This window comes from Pecten maximus, chromosome 18 (genome assembly GCF_902652985.1).
Source record: "Pecten maximus chromosome 18, xPecMax1.1, whole genome shotgun sequence".
Taxonomy (NCBI): Eukaryota; Metazoa; Mollusca; class Bivalvia; order Pectinida; family Pectinidae; genus Pecten; species Pecten maximus.
In genome coordinates this window covers 10,004,997-10,020,191 of record NC_047032.1, presented here as the reverse complement: position 1 = coordinate 10,020,191, position 15,195 = coordinate 10,004,997, and the positions used below count along the sequence as shown (strand labels likewise).

The window sequence follows — 15,195 nt, the reverse complement described above, 5'->3', positions numbered from 1 at the left end:
CATATTGATTTCTAGATTAAGAATTTGAACAAAAGCCCAAATAAGAACATAATTGTATTTGTTTTTGTCAATGTGCTGAAGTGATCGTCATATGGGATTTTAGATCTTTTGATTTACCTTTAGTGTGTAGGATTTTGCCGATATCTATGAAGTATCTCCCCTGTTTTGATAATCAATAGCTTTGATTTTTATACATTCTTTGTTATTGCAGTCTCTGCTTTCCTCCATAACAAAAGGTGACACCCTCTCAAGTCTTCCTCATGATGTGCGCTGCGCGTTTGACAAATGGTACGATGAACAAGTGGAGAAGGCAAAAAAGTCTCAAGAACAGAATGGGGCACCTGAAGATCTACGCACTTCTGAAAAGACTATTAACGGGACCATCAATGGTACTATAGCTTCACACGAGAATCACTATAGTAACAGCCCAGCCAATCATAGTCCACCTCTTACCTCACTTTCGGGTCTCAATCATGGAAAGACTAGAATGCGAACATCTTTCGATCCTGAGCATGAAATTCCTCGTCTTCAGAAATGGTTTGCAGAGTGCCAACACCCTACAAGAGAGCAAATGATTAGGTTTCTCGAAGAGTTGAATACTCTTGAATCTCGAAAAGGAAGGCGACCATTAGATCTCACGAATATAATCTACTGGTTCAAAAATGCGCGAGCAGCTCATCGTCGGGCCTCTAGAAACTACGATGATAACTCTTTTGAGATGGAGGAGGGGCTAGAAAACAGTCCAGTTGCAATCGATCGTAATGTTCCTTACTTGCCCAATAAAAATGCAGTTTACATTGTCCCCTATCCTTACCACGGTCCCTTCATGTCACACGAGTCATCACATGACCAGTCCAAAGAGCCATGTGACCTGTCCCAATCACGTAGGCCAGTTTCTAGTCCTGAAATAAAGAAGGAGAAGGATTTATGTGACAGTAAGTTAGATTGTGCTGATGACATCCATGAGGAAATGGAAGTGATGGATACTATGGAAACACATCAAGAACAATCACCCGTCAGTATAAAGGAGGAGAAACAAGATTTAGCCGACGTGGAATGTGTGACCGACCTTATAAAGGGGGTCAAGGACGATGTAGATCGAATAAGCACGGGGGAACGTGAGGCACCGCAATCAAATGGCATGCACATGTCCGACTCGGAAGACGACGATGACATGGAGTCAGATTATGAGGAACAATCAAACGAGGATTCAGAATCTAGTCATAAGCTTTCATCTCTCTCCTACAAAAAAGACTTCCCCGAGGGGGACTACCTCAGCAACCATATATCAAGGATGCCAACCACCCCAACAAGTGGCCTCCATCAGCCCCTACACATCCCACACTTTCCTCACCCCTTGGCCATGCATTACTTTCCGATGAATACTCATTTTATGGCGCAGCAGTCAGCAGCTGCTCGGCTGCATCAGCATCAACACCAACAGCAGCATTCTCAGCATCCTCATCACAAAACAAGCCCAGGTAACGCTCATCGTAAGCGACGCACGCGCGTTTTCATAGATCCAATGACTGAGATCCCAAAACTAGAGAAGTGGTTTACTGAAGATACGCATCCATCGTCTTATATGATTGATAAATATTGCGAGGACCTCAATCGGTCAGAATATCGGCAAAAGTTTCCGAAACTAGAGCCAAAAAATGTGCAGTTGTGGTTTAAAAACCACCGAGCTAAAGTCAAACGCATGAGAGTGTCCTCTCATTTAGAATGATTTCTGTTATTGATCTTGTTGTGTCGACCTCTGACCCTTGTTTTGATTGGCCAGACAAATCCAGCTTGCTCGATTGTTTTCTGTTGGCTTGTATACTGTACTGTCCTCAGCTTTTTACAACCTTGTTTACATTAATGCTGTGTCGCATGATTGTTATCAGAATCTATTTGACTTAGTTTATAGCAAGGGAATTTAGAATGATCATTTTTTAATTTGAAAGATCCTTTCCTTCGTCTTCAAAATTTTCAAGGATTCATTTCTGAAAGTATAAATTTTAAAAAAATTCTATGTTCAGGAAAATTAATTATAAGATAGATTGTGAACATGATTGATGTAGAATCTATGACTTATAGCTGATATAGACCGGTAGAACAGTTTGTGTTGAACACAGCTGATATAGACAGTATAACAGTTTGTGTTGAACACAGCTGATATAGACCGGTATAACAGTTTGTGTTGAACACAGCTGATATAGACGGTATAACAGTTTGTGTTGAACACAGCTGATATAGACTGGTATAACAGTTTGTGTTGAACACAGCTGATATAGACCGGTATAACAGTTTGTGTTGAACACAGCTGATGTAGACTGGTATAAATTTGTGTTGAACACAGCTGATGTAGACTGGTATAACAGTTTGTGTTGAACACAGCTGATGTAGACTGGTATGACAGTTTGTGTTGAACACAGCTGATATAGACTGATATGAGTTTGTGTTGAACACAGCTGATATAGACTGATATGACAGTTTGTGTTGAACACAGCTGATATAGACTGATATGACAGTTTGTGTTGAACACAGCTGATATAGACTGGTATGACAGTTTGTGTTGAACACAGCTGATGTAGACTGGTATAAGTTTGTGTTGAACACAGCTGATGTAGACTGGTATAACAGTTTGTGTTGAACACCGCTGATGTAGACTGGTATAAATTTGTGTTGAACACAGCTGATGTAGACGGTATAACAGTTTGTGTTGAACACAGCTGATGTAGACTGGTTGTGATAAACTGAGGATTCTAATGTATATATTGGATTTAATGTTGTTTTGTCTCATCATTTGACCAAAGGGGGAAAGTTATCTCCCTTTTTAATTGTTCTTTTTATGTTTATTTGTCTGTTACCGTCACCAATTCAACATTTGGATAGTGTTTGTACTGTGATAATATTTTTGTATTTATATTTTCTGAATCCGAAATGGCAATACGATGCAAGATATTCACTGGATCATTGTACTAGATAGGAGATCTATCTCTCGTTTCAAATCACGGTAATTTTCTCCTGAAGTACTTCAATATCAAATCATACATTTTATTACCCTGTTATAAAGTTGACATAAACATTTTCTCTAAAGTCTGTTTGAGAGAAACATCCCTATTGTTCATACATTACTGATCAAACTCCACATCTACTTCATTATTTCTATGAAATTCAAATAATTGAATGTTATGGTTTCATTTTCAATAATTATCCCTGCAAGAAAAAAAGGTCACTTAGCATCATCTACAGATTAGTGATAGCTTCAATATTTTGTCCATGATCCAGATTTAGATTTAAATGTCCAGATTGGAAGTCACTCAATGTCAGGCAGTCAAATTCAATATCACTCAATATTTTTTAGCATTAGAATTAACTATCCAGCATTACATCCAATTCTATGTTATAAATCGTCCAGCATTAAAATTCCTCACTACTCGGTTTACAACTTACCTCTTCCATGTTAGATATATTTTGGTAGAATTCGTGTTTTTAATGATAAATATAATGTTATAATTAAGATATATCTGATGAAAAGTCAGTAAAAGATTCACTCTCTGTTTTGTAAAATTCAGCTTTTGGTCATTTGTTAGTACATACACATGTTTGACAAGAACAATCTCTACTGTCGGTAAATATTTCAATAATGTTATAATTTCCCAAGGGGCGATAATAAAAAAATTGTTTAAGGGGAGGTAATCAGGTAGATATTATGCCATGTGCTTGTGAACTGTTTCCATGGAAATTATAATAATGAGATATGTAACCAAACAGCATTCCCAGAGCTTATTAACAGAATTATTATACATGTACATCAGATTTTTATTTCTTTTCTAAATTTTAGCTACCCTTATATTTTTAGTGGTATGACTCGTTTGATTTCTTAAATTATCCTGACATGAATATAGACTTAATTTTTTATTGCTCGCAGGATTTGTCTGGTTTTAACTGTAGAAAAATATCTCCTATGTACAATATTATTGCACTGTCTCATTTTTTCTGCAACTGTTAAATTATCAATTACCAGGAGGGAAATTCAAATTAAGATTATTGTTGGAAGTTCTGAAATCAATCAAATGAATTAAAGAAGTGTCTTAACTACATAACAGAAAATTCTTTGTTTTTCTTGAAAATTAATTGTTTTTCTTGAAAATTATTTGTTTTTTCTTGAAATTAATTGTTTTTCTTGAAAATTCTTTGTTTTTTTTGTGAAAATTATTTGTTTTTTTATGTTTTGCATTTTGAAAGTATATCAATGAAAATCTACTTTGAATCCGGGAGAAATCATTTGACAAGTGTATGACAATATTGTACATTGGGGAGAAGTCATTATTTATGAGAATTGGTTGTGTATCATGAATAAGAAAGTGTACCATCATACATAACATTAACTCTGTGGTACCTTTGGGTTGTTTCTATATATTATGGATGACCTTTAAATGGAGGTCAAATTGACCCCCTTCTAGATTCAATATGCATTAATGATGTTTAAACTCAGGTGTAAAATTAAAATACATCTTAGTGAAATGTTTTATATTCTGAAGCTAATGATGTATACAAAAATGGTTGAGATGATGACAGCCATATTGTATACAAAGACCATTGTTGTTAGGTCTACCTAAATCTATACCTCATTCACTTTGTTCTAGATTTATGAAACAGTTGATCAGATAAGTTAGGATTTTCATTTTCTCCAAATATTTTAGTATATTATCTAGGCATAATTTGCCTCATTTGGCCTTATTTTTTCCCCAGAGTTTTTTAAACAAAAACAGAAAGACAAAAAATGTTAAACTGCTTTAGGTGTTTGAGACTGATTCTTGCTAGAAGCATTAATCGTTTGAGTTCAGAGTTGTGTAATAGTTATATCTCCATATATCTTATAATAGATTTTGTGTTCAATAAAATTTTCATCCTTTTCAATGGACATTTTTGTGTTCAATAAAATTTTCATCCTTTTCAATGGACATCACTATATGTAAGAATCAGCCCAAAGTTTTCTGTACTAAATTGCAGTCTTACCTCTTAAAATCTATGCTTCCCATACCGTATACCTTCTGCAATGATCCCAGGGCCAATGTCAATCTCTGACCTGAAGCCAGGGTGGTATTATCACACAACAATGAAGTTGCGTTGGTGATTCTACCAAACAGGACTTGCTATGGCTGGGTTTGTTACTCGATGAATCAGTATATAGTCTCTAACACTGCCAACATAGAGTTCTTGCACAAATGTCAAATGCATTTCGCAAATGTTATTTGCAATAATGAATATGTACGCAATATATACGTATGTTTAAAATATGAAATTATATAACTGTTTCGCCTGTTAGTATTGTTATGGACATTTTGAAATATCCTTGTCCTTGTCGGATGGTAAAATCATCCCTCCTGTCTTTAGAACTAATTACTATCTTATGTGAGAAATATATCATCATTACATGAATTTATACATTTTGAATTAAGATAAAAATTAAATAATAGATCCCTGATTTTTTAGTCATTCTTTATACAAGGAAAACCCAGTCCCTGGTTACAGTCGATAAAAATGTTTAAAAGATAGAAATTGTTTTCTATCTTTACCTCCATAAACTTTTGTATTGAAACGGAGAATATTATTAAAATTGACACTGTAATACTGACCCAGTTTTAACTCGTCTGATGACAGAAATGTTCTGTCGAAGAATGACCTGATTTTGAAGTGTGACTAGAACAGTAATCGTGCGACAATGATAGTGCTATTGACCATAGTCTAGTTAAGACTATGTTTATATTGTGTAATGACTATGCAATTTGACTGCTGTTTGATCATTATATTACGTTTCCTCCGTGTTAAACTGTATGTATAATGTGAATGACAATGACTTTTTCTGCATCTTTTTCTCAGTTATTATTTAATTTGTAATATTATTTAGATTTTTCATTGTTGTATGATTTTGTATAATCTATTGTCGACAAAACAAAGCAGAGCTCTTTGGTGCCATTTGCATAAGTATTACTGAACATTCTAAATGTAAAAATGTCTGTTATTGGGAAGTATACAACTGATTACGCAATTTATTGGTCATTTGAGATTTAATTCATGATCTTTGTAAAAATGGCTGCCATTGGTTAATTAAGAACATAGTACATTTTTATTGGTTTCAGATTTTCGAAGATTATTGTTGAAATTGTTAATAAGCATTTTTTAATGCTAGAGTTTAATGCAATATTTTTGAGTTCTGATATTGCTAGTCTGAATATTTTCCTTCAGAATTTAGTATGAATTCTTAGTTCTTTTCAGGAATTCGTACATATTTCGTTTTATTTTGGTGCTAGGTTTTAATGTTCCTCTGTTTTGTCTTATTTTTCATTTTAGATAAAAATGATATTAAATCATTTTGATTAAGTTACAAAATGTCTATCTTCTTTTAAATCTTTCTAATTTTATTTAAATTTTTTATGATGTTCATACTACTAACTACACTAGTGATGCTTGCACACTCTTCTACTGACTTATAATCTGAAAGTTATAATTGTCTTGTATCCATTTAAGGCCTTCGTTAAGTTTGATGACCATATTTAATCATCAGCTCTACGACCATATTTGGCAATAAGCATTTTTTTTTTATCATATTTGGTTATCAGCATTACGACCATATTTGGTTGTCAGCATCGGGATATGACCATATTTGGTTGATAGTTATTTTCCCATATATGGTTATCACCAGTGACATAATTTTTTTTTTTTTTTTTTTGTATATCTATACATTGTAAAGCAGTCCAGTTAATGAATCTTTCATAATTGGAAATTCAGTTACCGAAACTAGTGTGTAAACAATTAATTTTAGATAGGTACAGACAAAATCTAAAATGTATATGATTGATATTTAGATATTCCTAGGTTGCTATGACTACGATGTTGTGGTGTGACCCTGTTGACTATGTGACACAACTGTGTCTCGTTCTTTTGTGTTTTGAAGGTATTTCTGTATTTATGACAATGTTTTTGGATACGAAACACATGCAATATATAATATTGACAAAGGATGGTGTGAACCATCTGCCGTGGGCTTAGGCAATTCATTATATGTATATATTGAGAGTATAAACGGCTAACGCAGTTGACCCCCTCCAATACTTTTGGAATTTAATTATGTGAGTATTCCCCATTTTTGTCGAAATTTATTATGCAGTTATATAGAGTTATCTCCCCCTTATCAACATGACAAGATAATTTGATTGCATGAATTATTACTGACAGGGTTTCTAAAATGCTTTTATTGCAGAGATTAAAAAGTGAATAAAATTTGAAATTGTGATTATCAAAAGTAAAAAAAAATTATTTAATTTTTTACACATATATGGTTAAACTTGTCTGCTTTACATCAATTGAATAATGGAATGAAAATGAATTTCTTCCTCTCAGAACTTGAGTTGAAGCCATCAATCCATGTTAATTTCCACCTCCAATATCCCTGCACTTCTCAGATGCAAGTGGAGATAACTCTTGAAATTCTATACCATTCTACAAATGCCCAATACTTTAAAGAGGCGCATGTTCATCCAAGTTGTGAACTTATGATGCACATGTTCAGCGGCGTTGTGAACTTACGAGGCATTTTTTTTGCTGGAGAATTTTATTATCAGACCCTAAAACTTTTAGCATTCCTTGTGGGTTTTATGTTTGTCTCCATTCCATCAGAGGGCGAAAATACATACAAATCTAGATAGGTCACAATACAATTGTCTAACTGCATTATTGCAAACTGCATTTTCTGGTGTTTTTTTCTGGGTTTTTTTTCAAATTTTTAAAGTTTTGTTCTCAATATATGCCAAAGAATCTGTCTGGTTTTCAAGGTAAAACGGTCATTATTTCTCGGGAGTAATGCTAAAATTTTATTTAAGAAATTTGTAAAGAAAAATGTTCTGCTTATAAGACAATTAAATTGAATATTATTTGATTCAGTTATGATTAGACGAAACTAATGTTTAAAAAAAAATTCAACTTGACCAATTTATCTAATCAGTTTTTTTTTATACATTTGAGATATGATGAAAATTCTCTTGTAATTGTGGTGTGTGGTGATTATTAGTTTTAGGCCTTCTGTGAGGTCTCAGTTTAGTTGTGCAATATTTCTCCAATTTTCACCTCATTTTCTTTTACATTTTTGAAAAATTTTGTTTGTTTTTTTCCCCCTTAATTTGACAAAGTTTCTTTTCAACTTATTCATTTATATTATTTCAGAAAAAGATCTTGAATTTCTTTTGCGTTCAGAATTTTCTATTGATGCACTTTTACAATTTGTTAAATTCTAAATATCCAAGGTCCGGATATTCAGATATTTTAAGGTTTTAATTTTTATGTGGTAGAAGACTTCAGAATAAATAACAAATCGGTGATTTTTTTATGGTGTTACCTATGAAATTTAAATATTCTGATTTTTACTTGATTCACTTTTAAACAATGTACTTCGAAATTGTGTGATTTATTGAATCCATTTTTGCATTCTTTATCTTGAAATACATTAAAACAACAGCAACTATTGAAAAAAATATATGCAGTATTTGTTTCTAAATCAATACATCTTTTACTGAATTTATAAACAAAAAAATCCTGAAGTTAATGATGAAATGTATGTTAAGTTTATAGATTTGATCTTAGCTGTAGAGGTGAATGGGAACAGCACCTCTACATTGAATTGGTTGTGGGTACTGGGTCACTAAGAAATGTGCTAAACCCTTGTCAGGTACTGTAAACATGTTAATTAAGTGAATTTGAGAGGTAAATTTTATTTGTGGGGGTTATTGGGGTTATTTTCGCATTTTTTTTTTGTCTTTTTTACTTCTGTATATAGGGGAAGTTTTCATGGCCGAATGACCTTCGTGTTTTAGGTCAATTTCCCTCTTACATAAATTTATATGTTTACAGTACCTAACAAATATCTAAGCAAAATACGGTCTCTATATTTACCTAACAGTCCATTTCAGTTTACTTAATAAACCTACTTTGTATAAAATCATAGCTAGATTTTGACAGTACATATAGATGATATTGTCCACCATTTTCATAAAAATCAAAAAGTTTGGATATATTGTTTATTGTTCTTGTAGATTTGTTGATACATTTGTGATAGAAAATGTAGGAAGTTTTTTAGACGTAGATTATTCAATTGAGGGCTTGAGACTTGTGTAGGCTATCTTGTGTCCATGGAAGGCTAGAGATACATTATTGTAGCACCCAGGCCTGTCATGAGCTAAGAATACTTTTAATAATATGTTTTTATAAAATTTGATATCGTGAAGATTCAACGTCCGTGAAGGTAGTTTCAGTACGGTTCTTTGATGCCCTGTATAGTTTCATCATGGAATATAAGAGTCTGGCCATATAAAGTTACTCCTGACCATTAAATAAGTAATATTCATAAGATAAAAATAATAATTAAACTTACTTCAGGTATACTTATCTTTATCTAAATCCTAAAATAGGAAAAAAATAAATATGTAGCTAGAACCGTCCCTAAATATGCTTAACAAACTGTTATAAAAGACATGTATTATTGTATAAATATGTGTTGGAATGATACATTTGTCATCCTGAGGATTTTCTGTAATTATTTAAGGATAATTCTTATAATTTAATTTCGTCTTATACACACCAAGATATTTCACTTTCTTTGGCGAACTCTTTTCTGTGATAAATTATTACGCAACGTCATCAGCCAATCAAAAATGACGTTACATTTCGCAACGTCAAAAATTTTGTTATGGAGGTATAACAAAATTATTTCAGCCAATGAAAATGCGTGTTTCATACAAAATTAAATTATACCAGTATATCTCCAAGCACGTATATAAGGATATATACAAAAGCCCTTTCACACTTACAAGGATATAGTCATTGTTAAGGACCAAGCACACTTATCAAGGTCAGTACTGTAGGTAGAAAGGCCGTTCTCATCATTTTGTAAAAAATTGTAGATTTGTGTTATGAAATAATTTCTATTCGTTTGATTTTTTATGCTGTTGTTTAAAATGTGTAAGGAATAATGGATAAGTTCTGGACACTGTTTTAGTACGGTAAATATCACAAGTATAAATTTATCGACAGTACTGATGTTTCTTTAAGATTAGGATATTATTATGAGTAAGTGGTCTAACCCATTGTCTTTCAATAGAAAGTGTTATGCAAAATACACCCACTTAAAATATACTCTGGATCTCGCCCTCAAATTACCCTGTGAAAAAATACTCTGGATTCTTAAATTCCTCCCCGTACTCTCTTAAAATATACTCATCCCTCCTCACACCCACTAAAAATATACTCCTTATCCCTCCCCACACCCACTCAAAATATACTCTTCATCCCTCCCCACACCCACTCAAAATACACACTTCATCCCTCCCCACACCCACTCAAAATATACACTTCATCGCTCTCCACACCCACTCAAAATATACTCTTCATCCCTCCCCACACCCACTCAAAATATACTCTTCATCCCTCCCCACACCCACTCAAAATATACTCTTCATCCCTCCCCACACCCACTCAAAATATACTCTTCATCCCTCCCCACACCCACTCAAAATATACTCTTCATCCCTCCCCACACCCACTCAAAATATACTCTTCATCCCTCTCCACACCCACTCAAAATACACACTTCATCGCTCTCCACACCCACTCAAAATATACTCTTCATCCCTCCCCACACCCACTCAAAATATACTCCTTATCCCTCTCCACACCCACTCAAAATATACTCCTTATCCCTCCCCACACCCACTCAAAATATACTCCTTATCCCTCCCCACACCCACTCAAAATATACTCATCCCTCCCCACACCCACTCAAAATGTACTCTAGGTCTTGCCCCTCCCCCACAACCTGCCAAAATTAGTCTTGATTATCTGACCCCACACCATCATAAAATGTACTAGATCTTGACCCACCCACCCCACAACCCTGCCAAAAATACTCTTTATTCCCCCCCCCCCCCCCCCCCCCCCCCCCAAAAAAAAAAACAAAAACAAAAACACATTCACCCTCACCTTAACCCTATCAAAATATACTCCAGATTCTCCAACCCATTCCCATATCCACCCCAAAATGTATTCCAGATTTTCTCACCCACACAGAGCCACAAAATGCCCTGAAACAACTGATCGAAGTAATATTTCTGTATAGGGTGTATGGATAGTGTAGGGATACGCACCCCAAGTGCTGATTTACGAATGAATGTTTTATAAGGTTCTGATGTATTTTTAAGGGTGAAAGGATCACCAAGATTGTGACCTTCTGAGGGTTAGTTTTTATGGACATTTAAGTACGTAAGATAACTAATTCTTTTAATTAAATATCAATATTTTTAACCTGTTTATGCAGTTATCTCCCTTGAACTGTAAACCGCATTAGTTTTGAAGTTTGAGATTTAAGACATGGTGACCTAGTTTTAGTGTTACACTGTGACCTATAAGCATTATTTGTACAATATAATATTCTATAGTTTTTGACAATCTGCCTGCATAGAGAATATTTTTCTGCACTAAGGAGCCATTTAGGGACATTACTGTAAAATGGTAAAGCCTGCCAGTGTTACTGTTTTGATAAAAGCAGTTGTATTTGTACATAATTTATATAAAGTATATAGATTAAAAAACAATAAATTAATATTAGGACTAATGGATATATTCATCCATACTGACAATGTGACCAGAAAATCTCCCCATTGGCTACCAACTTTTACAACTAACCAATCACAGCAGCTGTCTCAAAAAACAAATATAATCTAGCCAATCACAGATTCTCTCTTAAAACTGTGTTAAGAAATAAACAAAATAAGATAGTGTGGTATTGTCACAATTTGTGTAAATTTCAGCTTCCAAAAGCTGAGAAATGTTGATGACTTATATTGTCCACTGCTAACTGATGGGGATATTTATCTGGTAAACTATAATATATTTGAAAACTGTCACAGGAACAAGTTCCTAGCATGGAGACCATCTCAAAAATGAGCATATTCATGTAGCTGTTGCCATAGTCACAGGGACATGTACAAATTCCTAATCCAACGATCCCTAATGTTGAACATGTCTTGTAATACACATCTAAAATAGAGTGGAGTTTGTGTCCCTGTGGCCTTGGTTGTCAAGCCTTTGTTTTGATAACAGCAGCGGTAACTGTTTATAACTATGGTTGTCATGGTGATAGTAAACACAGGGACTTGTTCACTCTGACCCTGCTAACAATATGTGATATAAATGTTATATGCATTAAGATAATATTTCCCCAGTGTTCACGAGTGGTTTTAGTTCATCATGACACATAGTTCTTATGAAGATAAGAATGATTAAGCTAATATGGTGCAGCATGTCCAAATTAAGGGCCTTGAATTTTTACCTCAAACAAAGCAGATATATAGAACATATTTCCTGATATATTAGAAGAAACAAGCGATCTTTTCTTTGTTGAATTTCACGACCGGTAAGAAGTATATATATATATATATATACATACCCAGTACAATTTAATTTCTTTAAGAAAATGTCACTTGTTTAAACACAGATAGTAATATGTAGGTTGTAGATCTAGGTGAATACTAACTACGATTAGGAGTTTTATTTCACATTGTAAAGTATGGGAATCAGAGTAGTACAATCATTTAAGTGGTGTCATGGTAACCGTTTGTTGTCACGATGTTTATATCTGTAGTCACAGTTAACAAGCCATGCAGTTCTACATTCTAGCAATATTTCATGTTATAGATAACACTTTGATTGCTGTTCATTAGTTGACATGTAGTTGAACCCTGTCCAAGGTTTGTTGCAGAAGAGATTATTAATATAACTGATATTTTACATGGTATTTATGTTTTCATCGTTTAATGGTAAATTATTGGAAATCAGGTGTTTCATTATTAATGCCAAAAGTTGTTGTTCTGATATGCAATAAAATCTTGTCATGGTTAAGATAGATACTTTTTGTGTTTTCTTTTCTTAAATGTTTTCATCTTTTATATATATTGACTACACACTGAAAAAAAGCTGGCCTACAAGCATCAGGTACATGTACATATTATTATGGGGTGTCTCCCTTACAAATAGCAGTTTGGAGGTTATCTCCCCTACAAATATAATGTTATCATTGGAGGTTATCTCCCCTACCAATATAAAACACAGAGGGTTATCTCCCCTTATAAATAGAAAGTACACAGTGATGGTTATCTCCCCACAAATAGAAAGTACACAGAGAGGGTTATCTCCCCACAAATAGAAAGTACGCAGAGAGGGTTATCTCCCCTTATAAATAGAAAGTACACAGAGAGGGTTATCTCCCCTTATAAATAGAAAGTACACACAGAGGGTTATCTCCCCACAAATAGAAAGTACACAGAGAGGGTTATCTCCCCACAAATAGAAAGTACACAGAGAGGGTTATCTCCCCACAAATAGAAAGTCCACAAAGAGGGTTATCTCCCCACAAATATAAAGTACACACAGAGGGTTATCTCCCTACAAATAGAAAGTACACAGTGAGGGTTATCTCCCTACAAATAGAAAGTACACTGAGGTTATCTCCCCACAAATAGAAAGTACACAGAGAGGGTTATCACCCCTACATATATAAAAAAAAAACACAAAGGGCTACCTCCCCTACAAAAATATGTACACATTGATGGTTTTCACCCTCTACAAATAAAATGTACACACTGGAGGTTGTCTCCCCTACTACAAATATAATGTTAATATTGGAGGTTATCTCCCCTACAAATATGAAATACATACAAGAAGTTGTCTTCCCTACAAATTCAGAGTACACATTGGAAGTTACCTCCCCTATCAATGTAATTTACATATAGGAGGTTATCTTTCCTACCAATATAAAGTACATACAGGAGGTTATCTCCCCTACAAATATAATGTTCACATTGGAAGTTATCTCCCCTACTAATACAAATTATTCACTGGAGGTAATCTGTCCTACACATATAAAGGACAAATTGGAGGTTATATCCCCTATAAATATAAAGTACACATTGGAAGTTATATCTCCTACAAATGTTAAGTACACGTTGGAAGTTATCTCCCCTACCAATATAAAGTACACATTGGAGGTTATCTCCCCTACAAATATGATGTACATACATGAGGTAATCTCCCTTACCAATATAAAGTTTGAAATACAGAAAGTTATCTCCCCTATCAATAAAATATACACAGAAAGTTATCTCCCCTATCAATATAATGTACATACAGGATGTTACCTCCCCTACCAATATAAAGTACACATTGGAAGTTATATCTCCTACAAATGTAATGTACATACAGGAGGTTATCTCCCCTACCAATATAAAGTACACATTGGAAGTTATATCTCCTACAAATGTAATGTACATACATGCGGTAATCTCCCTTACAATTATAAAGTTTAAAATACAGAAAGTTATCTCCCCTATCAATAAAATGTACACAGAAAGTTATCTCCCCTATCAATAAAATGTTCATACAGAAAGTTATTTCCCCTAACAATATAATGTTCATACAGAAAGTTATCTCCCCTACTAATATAAGGTACACACAGGAGGTTATCTCCCCTACCAATATAAAGTTTAAAATACAGAAAGTTATCTCCCCTAACAATAAAATGTACAGAGAAAGTTATCTCCCCTACCAATAAAATGTACAGAGAAAGTTATCTCCCCTACCAATATAATGTTCATACATGAGGTTATCTCCCCTACTCATATAATGTTAATGTACAGGGGCTTATCTCCCCTACCAGTATCATGTAAAAATGTACATACAGGAGGTTATCTCCCCTACTCATATAATGTTCATACAGGAGGTTATCTCCCCTACCAATAAAATGTACAGAGAAAGTTATCTCCCCTACCAATATAATGTTCATACATGAGGTTATCTCCCCTACTCATATAATGTTCATACAGAAAGTTATCTCCCCTACCAATAAAATGTACAGAGAAAGTTATCTCCCCTACCAATATAATGTTCATACATGAGGTTATCTCCACTATCAATATAATGTACATACAGGAGGTTATCTCCCCTACCAATATAATGTACACACAGAAGGTTATCTCCCCTATCAATATAATGTACACACAGGAGGTTATCTCCCCTACCAATATAATGTACATACAGGAGGTTATCTCCCCTACCAATATAATGTACATACAGGAGGTTATCTCCCCTACCAATATAATG

The 15,195-nt window shown here is 34.0% G+C and overlaps 1 protein-coding gene across 1 annotated transcript in view; it reads left to right on the top strand.

The window, feature by feature from the left end:
* The window catches only part of LOC117316729, a 66,739-nt gene extending 53,796 nt beyond the window's left edge, over nucleotides 1-12,943 (top strand). Inside the window, exon 6 of the mRNA XM_033871484.1 lies at nucleotides 212-12,943. Within this exon, the coding sequence (XP_033727375.1) occupies nucleotides 212-1,729 (1,518 nt within the window). The 3' untranslated portion in view covers nucleotides 1,730-12,943. The remainder of the gene's footprint in view (nucleotides 1-211) is intronic.
* Nucleotides 12,944-15,195: the final 2,252 nt, after the last annotated feature.